At 42.3% G+C, this 23,891-nt stretch overlaps 3 protein-coding genes across 4 annotated transcripts; 2 read left to right on the forward strand and 1 right to left on the reverse strand.

Moving 5' to 3' along the window:
- Positions 1-313: 313 nt before the first annotated feature.
- cldn30 (claudin 30) lies at positions 314-2,052 on the forward strand. The gene has a single exon (XM_062537293.1). It carries the CDS (start codon positions 670-672, stop codon positions 1,621-1,623), a length of 954 nt encoding a protein of 317 aa, XP_062393277.1. The 5' UTR covers positions 314-669; the 3' UTR covers positions 1,624-2,052.
- A 919-nt stretch (positions 2,053-2,971) lies between these two features.
- Positions 2,972-5,951, reverse strand: mettl27 (methyltransferase like 27). Its single transcript, XM_062535758.1, has 5 exons — positions 5,662-5,951; positions 5,325-5,453; positions 4,867-5,002; positions 4,410-4,502; positions 2,972-4,152 (listed from the first exon to the last, which is right to left on the reverse strand). Exons 1-5 carry the CDS (start codon positions 5,779-5,781, stop codon positions 3,935-3,937), a joined length of 696 nt encoding a protein of 231 aa, XP_062391742.1. The 5' UTR covers positions 5,782-5,951; the 3' UTR covers positions 2,972-3,934.
- Positions 5,952-7,145: 1,194 nt separating this feature from the next.
- nf2b (NF2, moesin-ezrin-radixin like (MERLIN) tumor suppressor b) lies at positions 7,146-23,712 on the forward strand. Of its 2 annotated transcripts, none has more exons than XM_062537294.1 (17): positions 7,146-7,207; positions 8,188-8,292; positions 8,374-8,499; positions 8,988-9,110; positions 9,308-9,391; positions 9,497-9,565; positions 10,093-10,175; positions 10,587-10,662; positions 11,200-11,337; positions 11,727-11,801; positions 12,264-12,377; positions 13,009-13,131; positions 15,408-15,625; positions 17,774-17,876; positions 17,994-18,124; positions 18,719-18,887; positions 20,112-23,712. In XM_062537294.1, the coding sequence occupies exons 2-17, from the start codon at positions 8,203-8,205 to the stop codon at positions 20,157-20,159; spliced, it is 1,770 nt and encodes a 589-aa protein (XP_062393278.1). In that variant the 5' UTR covers positions 7,146-7,207; positions 8,188-8,202; the 3' UTR covers positions 20,160-23,712. The 2 variants fall into 2 exon arrangements, with proteins under 2 accessions (XP_062393278.1, XP_062393279.1); XM_062537295.1 differs by lacking the exon at positions 7,146-7,207 and adding an exon at positions 7,321-7,339.
- The last annotated feature ends 179 nt before the right edge of the window (positions 23,713-23,891 follow it).

A 23,891-nucleotide genomic window follows, 5' to 3' on the forward strand; every position in this document is an offset into this window, starting at 1 on the left:
AGTTAAACTTCTGGATCATGCTGATCATGTTAAAAAAAGTTTAAAATCCAACCAAATTCAAATTTAAAATGTGATTAGCTTGAACTACTCAAAAAGGAGGTATGCATGAGATGTATTTGTGTTTTCTCCCGCCATTGACTGCATTTGCCATCCTTTTGTCACAGCCACACCCACGGTGTCTTCTTGCCAGAGAAGAATCCTGTTGAGCTGGTATGGTGTAGTTTATAACAAATGGGGGGAGTGGTCTCCAGCCTAGATCACACCTCTTTTTTTCCTCCCTCTCCCTCTCGGTTTTAGTTTTCCACCTCTCATCTTGGTCACCCAAGAGGATCTCAGGCCATGTAGTAGCAAGCACGAGCCGACGCACAGAGGCAGTGGTAAACAGGAGGTTAGTCAGAGACGCACAGAGGCAGTGGTAAACAGAAGGTTAGTCAGAGACGCACGCCAAGAGAGGGAAAGATGGATACACCAGACAGGTGTTCACAGGGCTAGGGCTGAACAGGTGCCACTAAGGTAGGTGAGAACAGTTGTTGTTGAAGACAACAGCAGCGTTTCTACGAGTCTACTGTAGAGTGAGAGGGCAAGGACAGCTCTGCCCGGGTGAAGCTACTGAGCAGGAGGAGCAAGAGGAGGCTGTGTTTGTCGCAGCGAGCTGTTTCCGTGGGAACCATGGCCACCCTGGGCATGCAGATGCTGGCGAGCTCGCTGGCGTTGCTGGGCTGGGCGGGCGCGCTGCTCACATGCATTCTGCCCATGTGGCGGGTGACGGCCTACGTGGGCACCACCATCGTCACCTCGCAGGTCATCTGGGAGGGCATCTGGATGACGTGCGTGGCGCAGAGCACCGGGCAGGTCATGTGCAAGCCGTACGAGTCCACGCTGGCGCTGGGCACCGACCTGCAGGCCGCCCGGGCGCTCACGGTCTTCGCCCTGCTCGTGGCCAGCGGAGGACTCCTGCTGGCCTTCGTCGGGGGCAAGTGCACCCGCTTCCTGGACGGCCAGGACAAGAGCAAGAACCGGGTGCTGCTCGCTGCCGGAGTTACACTGATCATCGCCGGGGTCCTGTGCATCATCCCGGTGTCGTGGACCGCCGGGGCGGTGGTGCGGAAGTTCTATAACCCCCAGGTGTCGGACTCTCAGCGCCGAGAACTCGGGGCGGCAGTGTACATCGGGTGGGGGTCTTCCATCCTCTTCTTCCTGGCGGGGGGGATGTTCTGCAGCTCGGCCTGCTCCCAGAAGCCCTCCGAGGACAACACGCCCTCCGTGAAGTACGTCCTCGTGCGCTCATCCGCTAACGGCAGCTCCAGACGCACCCCGGGCCCGTCCGTTCGCACCCTCCCAGAGGGCAGCCAGTGGGGCAAGCAGCCCATCACCATGGCGAAGCTCCCCAGCAGCCAAGCACCGTCTGCGGGGACCAACTACAGCAAAGCACCCTCCACCAAGTCCCAGCTCCCCAGGCCTATGTCACCCCAGTCCGAGGTGAGTGAGGGGCCCTCTACCAAGTCCCAGCTGCAGAGGGCTGACTCCAATAAGAGTGTGGAGTCTCTGACCAAGTCTCAGCTCAATGACACAGCTCCATTCACAGATGAGCCTCCAATGACTCCTACAAAGACTTACATCTGACTGACAGCGTTTTTCTTCAAGGCACTGCCACATTATATTCTAGTTCAAATCACCCTTATTGGACCAGTTGTGCACTTGGACTTTGTACTCTTCTTGCGGGCCAGTCAAGAGTGAAAATATATATTTAAAATGAAGCTGTTGAAATATATATGTTTTTCTTAATGTTCAAATGTATGTCTAGTTAAATGAAGGAAAGATCATTGATGTCATTTCATAGTGCCCTTGTGTGTTCTTTGATTTGTGATATAAACAGTACTAAAACATTAATGTGAATTGTGACTGGTACTTTCTATCTTGATGTTATTACTTTTTCAGCTATTGCACATTTGATCTTGAAATAGTTTTTATTAAATGTCCTCTGAAATGTTATCCTGCAGCTATTTGAATGTTCACTTTGATGTTATCAAAATAAAAGTTTTTCCATTTCTAGATGTATTTACATATTGTATCTATTTTTATCTAATTTTCCCAAGGAGCACAATCTATCAATAAGAGTTCAATAGGTCTTTATAATTCGATATTATCTATACGTCATGTTATTTGTAATATTATATTGAGGGGCTTGCTATAGTCCGTTACACCGATACCCTCCCCTAGTCTCTTCCTAGTATCGTTCTCTATTATGGCTTCAGTAAAGTGGAAGAGCATCTGTGGTCAAACCGGTTTGACAGAGAACGAGCTAATAAAGATACTTTGCATTCTGTCAGGACTTTGTATATTTGCAAAGGATTCAAATCCAGTTTCACTCTGAGGCAAGCTGGGAAATTAGGTGGTTTGGGAGTCACGATTCAACAGATGTGTTGGTTTCGTTAGACTTTGATATGGGGATGTTTTGAGGATGTTTGATAGTAGTAGTAGAAACAGTAGCCAAGAGTAGCAGCTAGGGACTGAAGTGGTTCAAGAATATTGTGGTCATTTAATGAATCTGCTTGAGTATGGCATGCATGTAAGAATTTTACTTTTAGTTCACAACAGGAGAACAAGGAGTGTTTTAGTTTTGCAATTACAGGTTTGAAATGTTTTAGTGTCTTCCACAAAGTTGATATACTGTCTTTCCCAGTCAGACGGTTAGATTACTTTTTTTATAAACCAAGAAATACTTGACAGAGAGAATCCCGCATGCTGACTGAATTTGATGTAAATTCACCTGAAAAAGGTCTATGACCGAAACGTTGTGAATACTGAATAAATGTTTGCACGCGTAATGGTAAGTGTGTGCGGGATTCTCTCTTTCAAGTATAACTGGGTAACCTATTCCAACGCACCTGTCCCCACAAAAGAGGTGTGCAAAAGTGATTGTAAACTGAATAAACCAAGAAATCCCACTGATTATAATATTGTCCTCAACATCAGCTTTTCTATTATTATTATTTAAATAAGTTGAAATCAATTCTAAATGTCAGAATGAAACAGCAGCAGGCAGAGAGTAGGAAGTACTAAAAGACTGAAGTGTCAGGTTCAAAACACACAAATGATTCCCAAAAAAACAAACAAAAGGAAAACAGAAGGCAGTCATTCTCCACCAACTAAATTCAAAATCACATTAAACTATGTTGCAGCTGTTGATGTTGCCTTCGTGTTTTTTGTTTGGTCACCACAGGTTTTGTATTGTCTTTTTCTAATGTTACCCTATATCAACACACCTGCATGAACACAAGCTCCCTCCCCCTTGCCATGTTTTGGAGCTTCAGCTATAGAACCTGATGTGATGACCCTTCTGCTACCATTATTACTGAAGGAACAGATCGCCACAATATGTCAATATCAATGGATTTTGCCTAGAAATATAGCACCTTGGACAGGTCACATTGACTTTCCTGAGTAAATGGTTACTGACTTTGGTGTAAATACCGAATAATTAAGGTATCAGGTTCACCTCTCAATAGCCGGACACAAATTATTAAAATAACAAAATGGAATTTGATCTTTCTTTTAAAAATTCTACAATACTGTACAAATACTCATTTATATCATCGAATGCCAGAACAAGGTTGTGTTGAATACACAGGTTATACGTGTATTAACTTGTCAACTCACTGCTTCCATCTTGTGGTAGAACTGTGTACAGATGTTGACTTGATCCACTTCAATATGAAACATTACTGAAACAAACCATAATCATTTCATACTTTACACACCTAATATGTGTACCATACCATATCTCGAAAATCATTTGATGTTACAATACCTTATCATTGTTTCTGAGACAACCTTTTTTGGCTTTCTGTTAACTGTCAAATTATTCACATCCAAACCCAAATCAAAGGTCCAAAAAGTATTTTGGTTTGACATGTCATGTGCATACATGCCATTACTTCTGCAGGGCCATGGCCTTTCTGTACAGATACACAGCCCCAGATATATACCCAGTCTCCTGCTCCTGCACAGCTTTCTCCCATTCCTCTACCTCACTGACGGCAACTCGGACCAGCTGGCCCTCCCTGACCATGCTGTCCAGCGCAAGCTCCAGCTCAGCTTTGTACTGCAGGTTGTCAGGGTTGGCCCTTGTGGTCATGCAGATGTGTCCCCCTGAAACAGGTGCCAAAGTATGCGTTTATCACTCTCGTTCATGATCAACTAGACTGCATTAAGAAATATAAATCACTGACCCTAACCCTAACAGCTAAGTGGCAATGATTTTCTTCAATGCAAAAAGCTTAACAACAAAACACCAAAACAGCATCAAATTAAATATATATCAGAAAGAGAGAGAGAGAGATTTATGTAATGACATGATTCTGTACTGTAAATGTGATCAGAGTTGATATGACAGGTGCACCATTCACCTGGTTTTGTGGCCTTCCACAGCTCTTCAATGACCGGCACAGGTACCTGTCCGACACTCAGCGCCCCCACAATTACAACAACGTCATATGCCTCTAAAATATGAGGGGTGAAACAAAAGAAAACACAGGTGATATCAAAGAACTGGAGCGATAACCACACCAATCTAGGTTGACCATGTGGCTCGAAATGAGTTTCAATTTTATGATGAATACTACGGTAACAGTTCAATTGCAAATACATGTAGATATCCTCCATTATAATGAATCATCATAAGTCAAGTGCAAATCAGGTAGGCCTCAATATCAATCAAACTGTGATCGGGTTATTTGATTTTATTCATTTTTACTAAATCAACTTAAGTTGAAGTTTGCTTGATATTACCTGGAACATACATAAAGAATGCGTGATTTATGATAACAAATTAACTCTTCCATGTTCAGAAGTCATGTGACATACCAGCTTGTACAGGAAGTGGTTCTAGCCCAAGCAGACACTTCCACAGCTCCTGATACAGTCCTGTCTTCCTGGACAAATCCAACATGGCTTCACTACCATCCACTCCACTGAAATGCTGAAAACCTTTCTCTTTCAGCTAAAAACAAAAGAACCCTTATGTGATTATAGATGCAAACTGTAGGCTACATTAAAACAGTGTTGTAAACAAATGTGGCTTTTCTCTGTGTACACTGCTATTATATGGTAACCTTACTGTAGGCTACTTAATATAATTTGACCATCATTCAAGTGAAATTCATTTATTGACATGTTGCAATTTGTAAGGTTAGGGCTGGAGTTAGTTAGCCCATGTAGCCTAATCATGTGCACATTATCGACAAGTGCATCATACCATCCATAAATCATCTTATGTCATCATATCATCTTAAATCATCACCATATAATTATACCTTATTTACCTTCATACTGACCAAGCCTGTTCCACAGGCCACATCCAAAACCTTTGCACAGCTCCTGTCACCTTGAACGTGAGACGCAATGCATTCTGTGGCTAAACTTGGAGCGCGGTAGTCCAGGAGAGCTACATCCTGCGGTTAAAGATACAACATCTAGGCTATTGGAATTCAGGTGAACAGTGAGTAGCCTGGTTTTAAAACAAATGAAGGGAATATCGTTGTTACAATAATAGCAAAGACCCAAGACGATTGATTTGGCTCTCTCATAAAACAATAACATATTAGCCTACATTTCTGGTTTTCACCTCTGTCCCAACCTGGATGGTGATCTATTTCTCACCTCTTCATATTGCTCTGCCCACTTATCGTAGAAACACACTTTATCCCTTGTGCCACTGTTTTCGTGTGCAGAAAGAATGACATTTTTGACATCTGTGAAAGTCCTCTTGTGCTCTTCCATTATAGTTTGTCTGCGAAATCCCAGCAGAGAAATTGTCAGAGGTAGGCCTAGTATCTCCTATCCAGAGACAGACTTTGCTCATCTCAACACAATATCAAATAATGTCTAGTAAGGAGACGGACCCTGATCATAAACATAGATCATTAACAGTAAAAGACTGATAACTTTTGTGTTCTTCTTCGGCTTCTTTTTCGCAGTTGGCAAACAGCCTTTTGGTGCATTACCGCCACCATCTGGACTGGAGTGCGGATCACTATTATATTTTTTAATAATCCAGTTATGTTCAAAACCAAAAAAATAAAACAAATTTGATGATCTCCATAGGCTAGGCTACTGCAATATTTACATAATCCATCAACATACTTTTTCATTATAAATTAGGCTTATGTTCTAATTAATCCTGTATGTCCTAGCCTTATTCTGGACATCAGAATTCTTCTCGCTTCTGCATTCCGGTTCTTTGTTTCCCACTTTTCCTGTACAGACGCTTAATCCCATAAAAACTGCAATTTTTCATTTATTTTAGCTTTAACAATTCTCTTGACCTTTGCTGCCTGTCTTTAGGCTAATATCCACCATCAGACTTCTCTGCTGCTTTCTTCACGTGTCTGCTAATTAGTCAGACAGACAGACAGACAGACAGACAGACAGACAGCTAGAGATAGATATATTAGATAGATAGATAGATAGATAGATAGATAGATAGATAGATAGATAGATATAGGTTCCAGTATTTCAACAACACACACAACATATAGGCTACTTACAACATTAACAGTATGATAAAATAACAAATCCACATGAATAATATGGAAAATATACTAGATGTAAGATCCACATAAATGTACTAAGGGATGTATAGTATAAGCATGAGGCACTTCCAGCGACTGGGCAGGGACTCACCCTGTGATTCAGTAGGCCTATGCAGTGGTAAGGAGCTCTTAAAGTGTGTGTCATGGTGGTAGTGCGCATAAGTCCAACAGTGCAGAGATAAAGTCTAGAGACCAGCCCCCCATTCAAGTGCCTGTTTATGGCCTCTGCATCTTATCCACCACAAAATCTATAGGCCTATGTCTTCCCTTTCTCCACATGGCTCCGTCCATCGTCTACAAACAATGCCCTCAACTAAATGTTGTACATTCTTATAAAAAGTGTTTGTTTCTTTTGATCAACATAATCGGAATACAGTATTTAGATCCTTCATTACTATCTGATAAATACTGTAGTATTAGTATTAGTTATAGTATTAGTAGGCAGTGGCCTTCAGTAGGCCTAATCTTTCTCCATCTCATAGGTTTCAGAAAATACCTCCCCTCAGGTGATGAACAGTGTGTTACTTGTGATTGCAGTTCACACATTCACCACTGGGCTTGAGTAAAACTTCAACTCAGCTGAAAGTCAATCACGGTTCAGGCATACAGCTACTGTAAGTTTTGACTGTTTTATAAATTCTTGTCTGCACTGCTGTGGCGACACTGAAATTCTACTTTCGGGACTTAAATTTGATGACACCGCATTGTAGTTGTCTGCATTTATCACCGATTCAGCTATTAGTTTGGTAGGTAGGCAGGCTATGTCCAATTTGTTCTATGGCATTTGCTAGCTAACATTAGCTACAGTTTCAGCAAAATGGCCAGCTCGCTACTAACTTCTCTGACCAACGTCAGTTATGAAGTGAGTGGTATTTGAGTTATTATAACGTTCTCAAATTCGCCTCTTTTCTGTTCACTACACGAACAAGGACCTTGCATAGAAATACTGTTTAGTCCACTGCCTGACTTAATTAGCCAGGTTAGTTAAATTAGCTCTTTAGTTAGCAACAGTTAGCTGGCTAACATTCACGTAGCGTCAACGTTAGCTGTTTTGGTTTTTGAACTAACGTTAGCTATCTGCCGTAGTGGAGTCTTTGTCTCCTAATATGATGCTTTTCTTTCATAACCTTTATTTCTGAGAATCTAGATAGGCCAAAGAATGTATGCCTGGTTGGTTAATTTCTCGACGGGTTGGCTTTCACGTTATTCCTCAGACAATAATAGTATAGCAGTATAATAGCGACTTTAAGTTCTACTCCAGTGTCCTCTTGTTAGTTCCGTGAGCTAAAAATCAAACATCTATGGGCAATTTGGTGTTGAATAATGATACCAGGTTAAATAGCCAAACCCCTGCCAGGTTGTCAACTTTCTTTGACGTTTCACGTCTATCTGTCTAACTTGAGGCAGTTTTGCCGAGCTTGCGGAGTTGCCTCACGTTGCGCACAACAATAACAATGCATTGATTTCTGATGGTAATGGGGTCCTACCATAATATATGTGCTGCGGGCGTGTGCAAGAACTTAAAATGTATCTACGTCACTTCTCAATTGAGAAAGCTAAACTAACTTTACCTCCTCTGTTACTCATGACTTAGGATCCAGAGCTGAACATGTCTATCCTTGGCCTAAAGAAGAAACAGCCAAAGACTTTTAAAGTCAAAGTTGTCACTATGGATGCAGAAATGGAATTCAGTTGTGAGGTAAGTTACCCTGCTTATATTATGGTGTTTGAAAACAATGGGAAGTGATAACCAGATACAATAACGTTTTCTTTTCTTTAGGTAAAGTGGAAAGGAAAAGACTTGTTTGACCTTGTTTGCCGGACTATCGGACTTCGGGAAACCTGGTTCTTTGGTCTGAGATACAAGGTGAAAGATACCAACGCCTGGCTGAAGACAGAGAAACGGGTGAGTAAGCATAGGGTGGATAAGCTATAAGGAGCCATAAACTGGTTTTGCAGTAGTCCCAGTCCCAATGAGGGACTTTTGATCCAATACAGACGGCTGTTATTTTGGTAAAATGGAGCACCAACATCTTTCAGCAGTGTTTTGGCTGGGATCTAGAATAGGAACTTTTAAAAGAGGGACAATAGGGTGGTAGCTCTCCTGGGGCCGACAACTACTCGATAATGTACAAGTTGCCCTGCAAAGCAGGAACATGTTAGATTGCTCAGGGTAACAATAGTAACAATGAAGGTAACGAGGGAAACTAAGGAAAAATGCCCAACAAATGTGACTGAAGGAAATATCCTCTAAAGTTTTATGAGAAAAGGTGTGGTTGAAGAGGTGTGTTCATGAGGCCTCAACCCCGATGACCTCCTAGGGTGTGATGTGATTGTAGTGCAGTTTGTTCGTACATCCTAAACAAGTTTTGTTTTGTGCTTCTTCTGAAACAGGTCTTGGATCAAGAAGTCCCCAAGGACTCCCCAATAACATTTCATTTCTTAGCAAAATTTTTCCCTGAGAAAGTGGAGGAGGAGCTGGTCCAGGAGATTACGCAACATCTCTTCTTCTTACAGGTGGGTGGTGGAACTGTGGGGTGTCAAATAATTGATCTCTCTCTCTCTCTCTCTCTCTCTCTCTCTCTCTCTCTCTCTCTCTCTCTCTCTTTCTCTTTTTTTTTTTTTGTTGCACATGTATATTAGGCATCGTACTTGTACCATAATCATGCTTCTGACAATGACTACAGTACGTGTGTTGAAATTCAACCCCATAGGTTAAAAAGCAGATATTGGATGAAGAGATATTTTGTTCACCTGAAGCGTCTGTACTTTTGGCATCATATGCTGTTCAAGCAAAGGTTGGTTTTGTAGGAACATCGATTGTCCACCGAATTCTAATGTAACATGACAACCTAAATCCATGGTATGTAAAATGTTAACCTCTGCGTGTTTGTTATTTGCAGTATGGTGACTATGACCCAAACTTCCACAAACCTGGCTTTTTGGCCCAAGATGAACTCCTGCCTAAAAGAGTGAGTAAGGGTGTGATCGTTAGTCGTTATGCCTTTCTTGATGATGCTAGAGTTCATAATTGTGTGTGTGTCTCTGTGTGTGTTAGTTACAATATTGCGATAATGTATGATATGCAGTAATTTCATGTCATTGTCTTTGGAAGAAATTGATTAAACAATTAGTGCAGATGTTTATTAATCGGGGTTTGTTTTGTCTGTTATAAATTGATGACATTTGCGATGGGATCTGGGAAAAACCATCACATGATAAAATGCTAAATCCTTTGATTTCTGCCCTATTTCAACAATCTCTGCAGAAATTTCACCAATGTCAGATTCTGATACCATCTTAGCAACATCTTGGGTACCGTCCCCTTGCAACCCCCTGCATACCATCCTCGCAAAATCCTGGATGTTGCTAGGATGGTATCAAAATCTTAAGTTGGTGAAATTTCACAATGTGATGGGTTTTCCTAGATCCCATCACATCTTGTAAAAACACTGTAGGGATTTAAAACAAGTGTGCGTGTCTGTTTGTGTGCAAACAGGTTTTGATGCAGTACCAGATGACCCCGGACATGTGGGAGGAGAAGATCACCGCCTGGTATGCAGAGCACAGGGGCATCGCCAGGTAACGCACCCTTCCCGCTCCAGAGCCTCTGCCAAGCTTCTTTGGTTCCAGTTCTACAACAGAACGTGTGCTGCTCATAGAGATGAGTGTTCTGTTCCATTGCTGGTTAAGAAGGCAGTCATAGATCCCTAATAATGTCTATTACAGTATGTGATGCGATTTGGGAAAAAATATCACATGGTGCAATTTGACCAACTTATGATTCTGATACCATCCTAGCAAGAATATTGCTAGGATCATATCAGAATCTTGAATTGGTCGAATTTCACCAGGGAGGGTTGAAACGGAGCAAAAATCAAGGGTTTTTCAGTGCACCATGTGATGGCTTTTCGTAGATCACATCACATTTGGTTAAGAGAAGAATGGCGTGGACTCTGGCTTCATTTTCACCACGTTTGTGTTTGTGTTCAGGGATGAGGCGGAGATGGAGTACCTGAAGATAGCACAGGACCTTGAGATGTACGGGGTCAGCTACTTCTCCATCACAGTAGGTTCCTGCTCATGGATACGCTGAGGCCTTGCTGATAAGAGCCAGAACTCCAGAAGTCGATCACTCTTAATACCCCTCCCAAATGCTGTTGTAATAATCACAAGTGTGCTTTCCATCACAAATGCTGCAGTAACAATAAGAAAGTCCAACACACTCATGATACTGTACTGCTGTTCTATTGTTTGGGAATTTCATATGGTAAATTGATTGTACTGGTATAGTATAGGTATGCTCATGCATTGATATAGTGCTTTCTACTCTACTTTTCTACTGCTGAACGACTGTTCCTCCTCCTTAGCCACTGCTGCCTGGTCGGCCCTGTTGCGGTCAGCAGATGCTTGAGACCCGCATAAGCACTCGTGCACCACTGATACCTGCCAGGTTGGGGTCAGAGATCCCCTTGTGTCTGAGATCTGCACAAGCACTCGAGTCATGCACCACTGCTGCTTGACCAGTTTGGGCTCTGAGATCCCCTTATGTTTTGAGCCACACAAGCGCTTGTGCACCACTGACGTCTGATGTTTGTTTCCGTAGCAAAACAAGCGTGACACGGAGCTGCAGCTGGGTGTGGACGCCCAGGGCCTGCACATCTACAGCCCCAACAGCAAGCTCACCCCCAACAAGTCCTTCCCCTGGAGCGGAATCCGCAACATCTCATACAGCGAGAAAGAGGTGTGTGTGTGTGTGTGTGTGTGTGCTTGTGTGGCCACAGAGATAAATAATAGTAGCTAATGGCAACTGTGCTACAATTGAGTGAGAAATGATAATAGTCCTGAAGAAATGAAGGCTAGCTTGAAGTCTCCAAGGCTTGATCAGGGCGCATAGTAAAACATATTTAAGAGGATTTCAGTGTTCTGTCCATCTATCTGTTGCTATTGTCTATGTGTTATTGCATTGTACATCTGAACCCAGCTATATACAGTATTAAATCTGATGCCCTGTATCCTTGTCTTGCTTTATACAGTATGCAGGCAACATGTCAGACTAAGTTTTTGATTGAGTGGATTTTAGACTATTGCTTGGCACTAATGCTGTTGTATATATTCTTTTTCTGCTGCTAGTTCACGATAAAGCCCCTTGACAAGAAGAAGGATGTTTTCAAGTTCTACTCTTCTCAGCTACGTGTTAACAAACTGGTAGGTGAAGAACTCTATTTAGAATGTAGAATTATACATTATGGTTGTAATCTACTTATTTGTAGGCTTTGATCTTACTTTCACGTCTTAATGGATTCTCTTTGACATTTTGTCAGAAGTGGTGGAAATTTGAAATGTAAATGCACAGTGTAATGAGATGCAATACGAACAGATCACTGCATCGTCTCAGAAGAAGTGCTGCATTTGTTAACATTTACAGTTAGGAACAAAATAATTAATCATTTCGAACACCAGTTTTCATAAAACCTTTTTTTTTTCATCTTTTCCCCCCATTGTCTTACAACGTTTGGCAAGTGGCAGTGTCATTTTCAGTCAGAACAAACATATTGGTTAAGCGAAAAGCAACATTAAATCAATATTTGCCAGGGTTATGAATCATTTTGTTCCTAACTGTGAGTGTCTACTAAACAAATAAATGTAAATATGATGAATTTATCACAGATCCTGCAGCTCTGCATTGGGAACCACGACCTGTTCATGAGGAGAAGAAAAGTGGACTCGATAGAGGTCCAGCAGATGAAGGCTCTGGCCAAGGAAGAGAAAGCCAGGAAAAAGGTGTAGACCCTTACTCATGTATTTATTGATTAGAACTTGGTCTTTTTCTTAATTAATTGATGATTAGACAGTGATTATCAGGAAAAAAAGTCTTACTCTTGTTTCAATCATTTCATGGATTTATTGATCACAACTTGACCCACTTCTTAATTTATTGATGAATAGACACATTTATTATCTGGCTGGTAAGTGATAAAAGAGATTGCACTTAACCCTCAGTTGACTTTCATGATGGATTAGAAAATTGAATTGGCAATTTGTCCCCTCAGGGGACGATTATGATATAATTATATGGTTCTAGCTGACATTTTTGCCAAAATTGATTTCCTAATATATTCTCCTTCTGTGACACCTTAAGAAGCTGAGGTGAGGCGTTTCTTGTAATTGTATACATTTTTAGACATTATATCTAAAGAGGTTTGTTCCGCTTATTAGTGTAACTCTATGGAATTCTAAAACTTTGAAGCTCAATATCTCAGAACATAGGTAGACCCTTAGAGCAATTCTAAAGGGACGAATTGGCAGTTTGATAACTGAAATGAAAGATCCTATCGTATTCCAAAAGCATCCTGTAACTCCTGTGGCGTTGCATTGTGTGTGTGGTGTGTGTGTGCGTGTGATGTGCGGTCAGATGGAGAGGCAGGTGCTGGCGCGGGAGAAGCAGATGAGGGAGGAGGCGGAGAGAGCCAAAGAGGAGATGGAGCGACGCCTCTTCCAGCTGCAGGACGAGGCCCGCATGGCCAACGAGGCCCTGGTGAGGAGACACACAGACAAAGACGACACAGTAGAGTAGACATACACACACAGAGACACACACACACACACACACACACACACACACACTATACATACAGTACACACAGAGAGACACATACACACAGAGAAACACAGACACACAGACAGACACACACACACACACACACACACACACACACACACACACACAGACACTTTGCTTAGTGGAGATGACAGAATAGAAAGAAATGACCAAAATGTGCATGAGGCCATGAGCAGTAAAACCATTAATGTACATGATAAGAAAATCACCTACATGACTATGTAACTATGCATGAACACTAAACCCATTAATGTGCATTATAAAACTCCCCTAAATATGACTTTATGTAAGTGAGCATTAACAGTAAGTAAGTAAATATGTATTGTATAGTAAAACTATCACTGTTGAGCATTGACTCAGTGCTGTTGCTGTGTGTCCAGCTATGCTCAGAGGAGACAGCTGATTAGAAAAGAAACACCATTCAGGGTGTCCGCGGGGTCTTAAAAAGTCTAAAATTACACATTTTCGATTTTAGGCCTAAAAAAGTCTAAAATATAGAGATATTTGCACTGTAAGTCTAAAATTGAGTTTGGGTAATTTAAGACCTACGTTTCAATGCAAAATATCGACAAAGGACTAATGTTTTTTTGTTTTGTTTTGCGTCCATTTCCACGCTGTTGAATGCTGCCCTTAAAGTGTATGCAATGCGGGCTAGAATTGCGAAACATTATTGGCTAATTCTTGTAATTGACACTTCTCTGGGCCAATCGAAGGCTAGCACTTGCTTCAGTGCTCAAGTTGAATCTTGAACACAGCGCCAAGTTGACGTTTGGATAAGACACCTGGCTACCGCGCGAGTCATTTATGTCAGGGACGACACCGCGTTCGGTTCACAAATATGAACGTAGAGGTAAAGCGGCCCCTTCTAAGTGCATTTATTTCTTGGACCGAACGCCGTGGAGTCCATTATCCCACTTATTCCAGTGTTACCATTTGATTTGTGTTAATTTCTTGTTATGATGTAAACGAAACAGAGACGGTGTAACTAGACAATCTTTGGTTTAAATCGCTAAAAATATGTTGTCTTGTTAGTAGAACTAGGCTACTTTCCACCACATATCAACTTATTTCTAAAGTTCTATCTCTTTTCTATGAACCTTTAGCTTTGAAACATCAATTGCCCTATATGCCATCCAACTAGCTAAAATCAACCACCGTCATGTGCGACAATGTTATGTTCTGAACGTCTACAGCCTGGATGCAACGTGACCGTTCATTTAAACTTCACAACGAGTTTGCCAAATTACGGCAAACAAATTGGATCTAGGTCATAGGTGTGCAAATAACGTTTAATGCACCCTCTGTAGAACGCAGGACGTGCATTGATTTGCATTGAGCTCAATGAGCATCAAACAGACTAATAGGCTAACTGGAAAAAAACACCATGCAATATCTGGCTATGGTGAAGAAGAGTATGTGATGATGTGGGGCTATTTTAATTTCTAAGGCCAAGGGAACTTTATCAGGATGCATAGTATCCTGGATCCATGAAATAGCTGTCCTTTAAAAATAAAAACATAGGCATATAAAAAAAATGCTCCTGCGCCTATGGGAATTGACATAGGGGTCAAAACAGGCCTACTTACTGTATGCCCCCTGTATTTAAGTGAGAAAATGTATTTATTTCAATACATTCGTCATTTTTTGAAGAAAATCCTTGATTTTTACTCATTTTTTAAATTAAGGCATGAAGATGATTTTCTATTCCTCTTTTAAGTCAACTTAAGCATGGGTTCAAATACGTATTCTCCCCTGTGTGTGTGCGTGTGTATGTTTGTGTTTACATGCATCATACATGTATATGTATTATATATATTAATATAATAATATAATAATATATATATAGTAATATATACATAACCCCCCCTGTCGGACACTGTCACCTTTTTTACGCTGAGGGGTTTGCAGGTCTGGATGCAGTAGCAAGTTTTTGATTCTCTGTGTGCGAGCAAATGTCAATTGACCGCAATCTGGCTCTGTTATTTATTTTTTTAATATTTCTTGAAGGTCTTAAATTTAACCCATGATGGTCTAAAAAAGGTCTAAAAAAGTCTAAAATTGCACTTGTTAAAACCTGCAGACACCCTGACCATTAGTGACTTAATGTAACTAATAATGTAACTAATAATAAACATAAGCAGTAGCACTGTGCCTGTTGAGTGTGGAGACTCAGCGCTGTTGCTCCTCCTCAGCTGCGCTCGGAGGAGACGGCGGACCTGCTGGCGGAGAAGGCCCAGATAGCGGAGGAGGAGGCCAAGCTGCTGGCCCACAAGGCCGCCGAGGCCGAGCAGGAGCGCCAGCGGCTGGAGGTGACGGCGCTCAAGACCAAGGAGGAGAAGCGCCTGATGGAGCAGAAGATGCGCGAGGCCGAGACGCTTGCAGTCAAGCTTGTGGAGCAGTCCGAGAGGAGGTCAGACGAGACACACACACACACACACACACACACACACACACACATATGCAGAACATACACACACACGTACAGCCAGAACCCAGCCAGAAGTTTAGTTCAATATTCACAGCTGGCTGTGAAGCTCCTGGAGTGGTCCGAGAGGAGGTCAGACAACACACACACAGGCTGCCTTTACACCAGCAGGCCTTGATGCACAATTCCGATTTTCCACCTACATATGATTTTTTTTCGGACTTCCTGTTTACATCTACATGATTCACTCATTTTAAACACTTGAGACAATCCACATGCGCACCAGAGGTTATGGACCTTTTACTCTCAGTGTACATTTGAGATGGATATTCGCCTCATTCTGACTCTGTTAAGCACCGTGTGTGTGTGTCTATATGTGTGCGTGCGTGTGCTTCAAGCCAGAGATATGGTTCAACTCCTTTATCCTGTGTGGATGATCAAGCACAATGGTGTTCTCATGCAGTAGATCCCTGCTCCATCTCAGTCATGTGTGAGTCATCACCACAGCCTGGCTGGCGCAGCATTTGCTCACATGACACATGTGACTGTAGGACTGAGATGAAGTGTGTGTGTGTGTGTGTGTGTGTGTGTGTGTGTGTGTGTGTGTGTGTGTGTGTGTGTGTGTGTGTGTGTGTGTGTGTGGGGGGGGGGGGGGGGGGTGTGTGTGTGTCTGTGTGTGTCTCTGTGTGTGTGTGTGTGTGTTTCAGTGCATTATTGCTCACATGGCACAAGCTGAGCAGGCTGTAGTTGTCTGTTTGTTTGTGGTTGTCTGTTTGTTTGTGGTTGTTTTTGTTGATTGTAGTGCAAATGGTGGTATCATGGTTGTTGTTTAGTAAAAGGAGAGCACTTTGGACCACAAGCAGTGGAAAGTTTCTACAGACAGCAAGCCGAGTAACATCAGTGAGAAATTCTGATTGTCGGTATCAGTTAATTTGCAGTGGACTGCTCAGACTGAATCAGTGCCCGTGTCTACATGCTTGAGTAGAAAAGACTACAGTGATTTCCTGTATATTAGCCACCCGCAGGACAGTGTTTTATGCAAGTTAAAAGAAACACACCCATACCATATGAACTGTCCCCGTGTGTTAACCTCATAGCTGAAGAAATGTAGCAAAATTAATGTATAAGCTAATAGTTGGGAAATTACGGTTCATGGGCAGACTTTATGGGCATTTTGCGGTTTATACCTATCTTTGTCCTGAATCTGACGTTTTCTTTTGTGTTTTGAGTATAAGCTTATTATTCAATTCAATTCAATTCAATTCAAAAAACTTTATTTATCCCCGAGGGGCAATTTCTCCATGCAGGCATAGACACAGACGCACAACATATTAAGACAAACAAGGCAAGACAAGGGGGAGAACAGGACAGACAAGGGTGTGTGTGTGTGGGTCCAGTCCCCTAGTCCCAGGAGAGAGAGAGAGAGGAGGGGGTCCATCTCTCGGATGACGGCTGTAGAGCACCCGCGGTTGTTGACATGAAGACAGCCTTTCCAGCGCTGCATCCGTCTCCATCCAGCCCCAACGGAGCGCTGAAGCCTCGCCTCCCTCGTCCTCCGCGACCGTCAGCCCAGCTCCGTCGGAATAGGCCACTCCACAGTCCCATCCTCGAACATGCCCGCAAACAACCGTGCAGGTCTCTCCGACCCAGTAGAAACTCTCCTGTGTAGCCTATCCGACAGGTCGGCCGTCATCTGGAAGACCGCCTCCACTTGTCCATCCAGAAAATCCGGCGGATGGAACCAAAAGCAGCCTAGAAGTTGCGGTCGCCCGATGGAATCTAACGAAAACAAAGTGGCGTCTCCCGTCACTATGCAACTCCAAAAAGTCTGCCGTGTCCCACTGAGGCCAAGAGCAGCAGCACATCTCATATCGGCATGACCCAAAAACAAAGAGGAAGACGATGCAGGAACACAAAAACGTCAAAAACACAGACAACACAAACAATACAACAAAAAAACACTATGCCAGCACAGCCGGTCGCCACAAGAGCAGCGCCACGGCGTCGCCTAGCAACGACTTTTTTTTTTTTTTTTTTTTTTTTTTTTATGGCTTACTTGGTGTTGAGCTGTTACGTTGGTTGGTTGTTTTTGTTGTTGTTGTTGTTGTTTACCTATGGAGTATTGTCATGTAGGTTAAAGGAGGCTGACCACCTAAAGCAAGACCTGAATGAGGCCAAGGATGCAGAGCGCAGGGCCAAGCAAAAGCTGCTGGACATCACCAAAACCACATACCCGGTAGGACACATCATGGACAGCATTTCCACCGCAGTTCCACCATATGTGTCTACTTTTACATCGATTAAAATAATTCTACACCCAATTTAAATCTTATCTGTGTGTGTGTGTGTCTAGGTGGTGGCTTCTTATCCTGCACCTCCTGCTGCCCCTGAATATCCTGAAGCGTCCATGGAAACGGCCTCACACAGAATGGACTTTAAGGACTCAGACATGAAAAGACTGTCTATGGAGATCGAGAGAGAACGGTGGGGTGCTTCACACCTGCATGCTTTCACACTTCACACTGAATTTTGAGGTGTCCAATTCTGCGGCAGCCTGAAAGAATAGGCAAACAGGAAGTAAACATAATGTGTGAAAGATGAAAAAAATAACTGGAAGATGGTTATGGTTATGGTTATGGTTATGGTTATGGTTATGGTTATGGTTATGGTTATTTAGCAGATGTAATGTAGCAAGTGCATCAACAAATTGTGTCTTTATGGTGCACTCAACGGTGCAGCTGTGTAAGTTAGATAAAGCCATTAGAATCCATAGTATACTTATACACAGTAATTTCCTGTTATTAGCCGCATTGTGTATAAGCCTCAGGACAGTGTTTTTTTGCGAGTTAAAAGAAACACACCCATATTAATACCATATTAACTGTGTCCCTACGTATTAACATCATAAGCCACGGCTAATAGTTGGGAAATTATGGGGTAGTAATTCTGCAGCTATTCATCATTGGCAAACAATACATCTCTGAGGGATCGTCATTAAGGTGTGTGTGTTTGTGTGTGTGTGTGGGGGTGTGTGTGTGTGTGGGTGGGTTGGTCTGGGTGTGTGTGGGTCACCTACAGGCTGGAGTACATGGAAAAGAGCAAGCACTTGCAGGATCAGTTGAAGGAACTGAAGTCTGAGATCGAGTCCCTGAAGCTGGAGGAGCAGCAGCAGCAAGCCGGCGTGTTTGGCATGTGTCCCCCCCAAGCCCGCATCTACTCCGAGCCCGTCTACTTACCTCACAGCAACGTAAGGGCGCTACGCTAACACAGAACACACTCACTTTCACAGCAACGTAAGGGTGCTACGCTAGCACAGAACACACTTACCTCACAGCAGCGCAAGAGCGCTACGCTAACACAGAACACACTTACCTCACAGCAACGTAAGGGCGCTACGCTAACACAGAACACACTTACCTCACAGCAACGTAAGGGCGCTACGCTAACACAGAACACACTCACTTTCACAGCGCAAGGGCGCTACGCTAACACAGAACATACTTACCTCACAGCAACGTAAGGGCGCTACGCTAACACAGAACATACTTACCTCACAGCAGCGCAAGGGCGCTACGCTAACACAGAACATACTTACCTCACAGCAACACACTTACCTCACAGCAACGTAAGGGCGCTACGCTAACACAGAACACACTTTTCTCACAATTTAGGGGTGCTATGCGAACAGAGAATACACTCACTTTTATACTTCCCACTTAAAAATGTCCACTGGTGAATATCATGTCAAACAAAAAAGCTCAAAAGTACATTTTAAAAAGTAAAAAAGGCATGCTCATATTTCATATTCGGTGATTTTATGTTAGGGACACAGACCAAGAGAGCTCCCTGCCATTAACAAGTACAGTAGCTGCATGTTAGTTGTTAGTTGTTAGTTGTAGCCCATGGCATCCAAGGACAGGGGGAGGAGATGCCAGAGGGAGCGTCATCCCAGACACATAAGGCCCCATGCCCATGGTGCTGAGTATGCTTTGAGGATGCCAGAGTAGTTCATCACCATCATTATCACCAGCGGGTACAGTTTGCCACCAGGGTCATTCCAGATCCAATCAGACAGAATCCAGGAAAATGGTTGCTGCATAGTCATGACATACTGTAGACAAGATTTGAACAGAAGTAGGTGCGTTCAACTCTGTTTACGCACCCAAAACCTTATCTTTTACCCACAGATTTAACATGGAATGAATGATCTACTACTGTTGGTCTCACAAATGCCAGGTTGTAGGAAGTAGTGTTGTGATTGACCTGTGCATAAGGATCTTGTGTATAATTTTGATAGACTGCAGATTAGTAATGTGTGTCTTTTTCAGACACAGTATTTGAACATTGGAGATTATAGTTTATACACATTGCATTACTATTTACAGCACTATTGTGCCACATTGAAAAGTTCTAGCTACAGTAGCTAGTATTTTGTATGTGGCAGAGTGTTAACTTTGTGCATGTGTTTCAGCGCAACTCTGCCTACCTGACTCAGATGGCCTATTTTGAGGAGGTGTGAGAGGAGAGACTCATCAGCAGGAAGAAGAGGAGGAAGAGGCAACAGTACATATCCACCTGAACCTGGATGTGCGTACTGATATTAGCCATGAACACTCGCACACACACATACATACACACAAGGAGCAGAACATTTCAGCCTCTACACTAACTCCCATTGTGAGTCCTGAAGGAACTCTTGACAAAAAAAAAATGTCTTCCATTTCATGGTCTTCACAATTTAAGTTATGTGTGCATTTGGTTGTATGCAACTTCCTTGTGCTTTAATTTCAAACCGAGGTTCCACTGTACATATAGCCTATCTCCTATCAAACCTAGGTGCCTTTTCCAAACGTGTTGAAAAAGGGATTATTGTCCGGCAAGACGTATGACCAGTTCAAACCTCTGACGCAGTTTCTTGCTGTGGTATTGCTGTGAAATTCAAGAAATATTTAAAGATCTTGTCATTGTGACGAGCGAGCGGCTTAGTAGTTAAATGACATTCTGTGAAGTGAGACCACAACCCAGTCTCAGAAATTTTAGGATTAGATATCATGTTATCACGTTTTGGGCCCTCATTTAAAAGCTGGGCAAAGTGCAAAGTCTGTCAACAAGCAAAGTTATCGTCCATGACCTACAGCCATCGTGTTGCATGTGGAGGAGCATTGGGCTAAGTCATGAGTGTTTGCGCGTTACCCGTGGCCTTTAAATCAGCTAATTGATTTTGTCGAGGAGAAACCTGGCGATTTTTCTCATAGATCTCCGGTTATCAAGGGCACCGAGTACATTTGGAATGGGAATTGTTTTTTTAAAACAATGGCTTTTACCTAGCTGGAGTTGCTGCAGCCAACAGCTAACGCATCCAGGCAGCTACTGTGCTGCACTGTGGGGGCGTGAACATGGGTGCTCATGAACAGGCCCCCAGAGTGGAAGAATAGTTTTAGAAGACTGGTCTCATGTTTTTCAAATGTGTGTGCTGCTGTCACATCTGGTGTAGCTAGTTCCATTGATCAAAGTGGAAGTTCATTGTTGCAGCGCACGCTCAGCAAACGGAATGCTTCAGTGACGTGCCTGGAGTAGGCTGCCTGATAGGCTTTGGTCTTTGCCCATCATTCAGATTTGGACCCCATGTCTGTCAGATCGAAACCCTTAAATTATTCATTTCCTTCTTTGATCTATGGGGTCCTCAAGAGCGAGGTGGTTTGCACTAGAAACCTGTTTAATTTTTTTTTTCCTCCTAATATATTCACAAGTTATCTAGACTTTTATTTGCCTTTTGTACACTAAAATGTTGAGCTTTGCCTTAAACTTGTGATCTTTGCCTTTAAACTATTTTTATTAAGGGATTGTTCTATGAAATATAGAAAAAGTGGACATGAACATACACACACTTTTCCCCACACTACATCCATTGGCAAAATGCTCACCACCACAAATGCACCTTTGTGCACACATCACTTCAGTTTGTGAGGAAGCACTACAAGAATCAAGTAGTTTTGTTACTGATGTGAGCAGTATTATCAGATTATGCTAGTTTATGTTCTTTGGTCTTTTTAAGTCCATTTATTCGGTTTACTTAAGTCCAGTGTCTTTGACTCTTGACGCGTATGTGTGCATTATGTATCGTTTGTGTTTTGTTTTGTTGTTTTGTTGATTGTCCATGTATTCTCTGTTATTTAAATGCCATGAAAAGTGTGTCAAACTTTGCCATTGGTCCCGTGCTAGTTGTTGATGGAGCATAACCCAATTCATGCAATACTTATGGTAAATCATGAGAGACTGAGGAATACCACGGGATGCCCACATGGCCATCAGTAATATCATGTTCTGAGCATCAGCCTTTAGTCATGGCCTAATCCAAGTGCCCAAAACGTGTGTTTAGTTGGCCTTCACATGATACGCAGGTTCCCTTTGACCAACTAAAGATGATGTGATGATGATTAGGATGATAATGATGATGGAGTGTTTGAGATCATTCGTTTGTTCAGTCAGAAGAGAACACCCAGCAATGAGGTGGACTCTAGACTCCTTCCATGCCCTTAGATCATATGGGTTACTGTTTTCATGACATGATTTCATGTCATGGTCTTGTTTTTATGTAGATTTTCATTATGCAGTGTTGTCTTTGTAGATAGATTATCATGCCTTTTATAATCTGTAAGGATCTGGTTTTATGTGGAGAATATATTGTTTTATGCAATAAGTGTCTTAAGCGAGTCTTGATTTCACAGAAAGACAGGTAGCTGCTGCTGAAGGCATCCGGTTTTTTTTATGGAATGTCTAATTGAATGGTCCTGGAAGGTGTATAAAAGTTTAAAGAAGCCATGGAAGGTTTGTTGATTCTTATTTTTGAAAAGCCCAGGGTTTTATGGGGGTGGAGTATAAGTCGACATGGCAACTGTCTGGCTTGATGGCATGATTGGGTCGTGCAGAGGAGTGTTCGGTGATTCTGTGAACGGTCAATCACAGCATCAGGAACACCGTCTGAGGAGTGTCGCAGTCGGGCTTACACCAGGCATGGAACTGAATGCTTCCTTCACGGAGAGTAAAAATAGTTTTAGAAGAATGGGCTTTTTTCCCCAAAATGTATGCACCGCCATCACATCAGGTGTACCCAGTTCCATCCTCTGTGAATAGAACGCTTCAGTTACAGTACTGTAGCCTGCCTGTCAGAGTCACATGGATTTGGTATGTGGCTCATCAGATTGGGGTGATTTATTTTCCTGGGTAACATCCATGATGGTCTACCAGATATATATCAGCAACATGTTTGTACATGTGTTAACAGATACATCTGGAGGCAGGAATGGTGGAATACTGAGTAAACAGGACTACATACAATGTTCAAAAAACACTCCTGTCTTTACATACAATGTGTGAAAGACATCACTGTTTAAAGTGGACATGCTCAGGATACAACCAGTGTGACTGTATTTGTGTGAAAAGATTAAAGGATTTCTCCTGGTTGTCTAGTCATACGAATGGAAAAGTGGATTGGTTTTCCAAGAATACTTTATGTAAAAGTTTCTAAAAACAAAGTAAACCTAACACTCCTCAGTGACTTCTCAGTGAGTTTCTAACTATCCCTCCAGAAACCAAAACGCTGGATAAACTGCGGTCATATTAAGGGATACTCTTTGTTTTAAACCTAAGCTAACCTCATCGGTCATATCTCCTCTGTGCTGTTTAGGGCCATATTCAGCCAGCACAAGGAAACATTTTGTCACAAGGCCTCCAAGTCCAAATTGTGCCTTGAACACTATGCAATGGGTTTTTTGTTTCTTTAACCAAAACACTAGAAACATTATGTTTGCAGCCTGCCTATCATCACATCACTACGTTGGTTTTGATTTTACACTATTAGACAGTTCAGTGTTTTGTCTACACCAGGGAATGGCTACGGACACAATAACGTTTTTATGTATGGCTGTTACATGTATGTAACATGTAAACGTCTTGATATTTTACTTGTTATCAAAAATGAGTGGACGTTTATATGCGTAACGAATTCTTCACTGTGTGCACTGCGGTGTCAAAGTCTTCTTTTGTACTCTGAATAAACTTTAATTTTCAGATTTTCTCTGTGTACTCCAGCATTTTATACTCACACCTGCTTGATCTGCCGGCGATTTGGATTACAGAATTGAGAAATTGCAAAGGTATCATAAAACATTGTGCTTCTCTACATTGTATGGTGATCATTATTATTCACATTAGTTAACGTGTCTTTGGTGGACAAGGATTTAGTCATATT

The sequence above is a fragment of the Sardina pilchardus genome, chromosome 5 (genome assembly GCF_963854185.1).
Source record: "Sardina pilchardus chromosome 5, fSarPil1.1, whole genome shotgun sequence".
In the NCBI taxonomy this organism is placed as follows: domain Eukaryota; kingdom Metazoa; phylum Chordata; class Actinopteri; order Clupeiformes; family Clupeidae; genus Sardina; species Sardina pilchardus.

What these genes read in the sequence shown, in the direction of transcription:
- cldn30 (XM_062537293.1), top strand. Translation starts at nt 670, where the DNA reads ATGGCCACCCTGGGCATGCAGATGCTGGCGAGCTCGCTGGCGTTGCTG.
- mettl27 (XM_062535758.1), bottom strand. Translation starts at nt 5,781, where the DNA reads ATGGAAGAGCACAAGAGGACTTTCACAGATGTCAAAAATGTCATTCTT. An exon ending in GGGCAGAGCAATATGAAGAG is followed by an intron (nt 5,454 to 5,661) that starts GTGAGAAATAGA and finishes CTTTAACCGCAG; the next exon opens with GATGTAGCTCTCCTGGACTA. An exon ending in GTGGAAGGCCACAAAACCAG is followed by an intron (nt 4,153 to 4,409) that starts GTGAATGGTGCA and finishes CACCTGTTTCAG; the next exon opens with GGGGACACATCTGCATGACC.
- nf2b (XM_062537294.1), top strand. Translation starts at nt 8,203, where the DNA reads ATGTCTATCCTTGGCCTAAAGAAGAAACAGCCAAAGACTTTTAAAGTC. An exon ending in ATGAACTCCTGCCTAAAAGA is followed by an intron (nt 9,566 to 10,092) that starts GTGAGTAAGGGT and finishes GTGTGCAAACAG; the next exon opens with GTTTTGATGCAGTACCAGAT. An exon ending in AAGAGAAAGCCAGGAAAAAG is followed by an intron (nt 12,378 to 13,008) that starts GTGTAGACCCTT and finishes ATGTGCGGTCAG; the next exon opens with ATGGAGAGGCAGGTGCTGGC.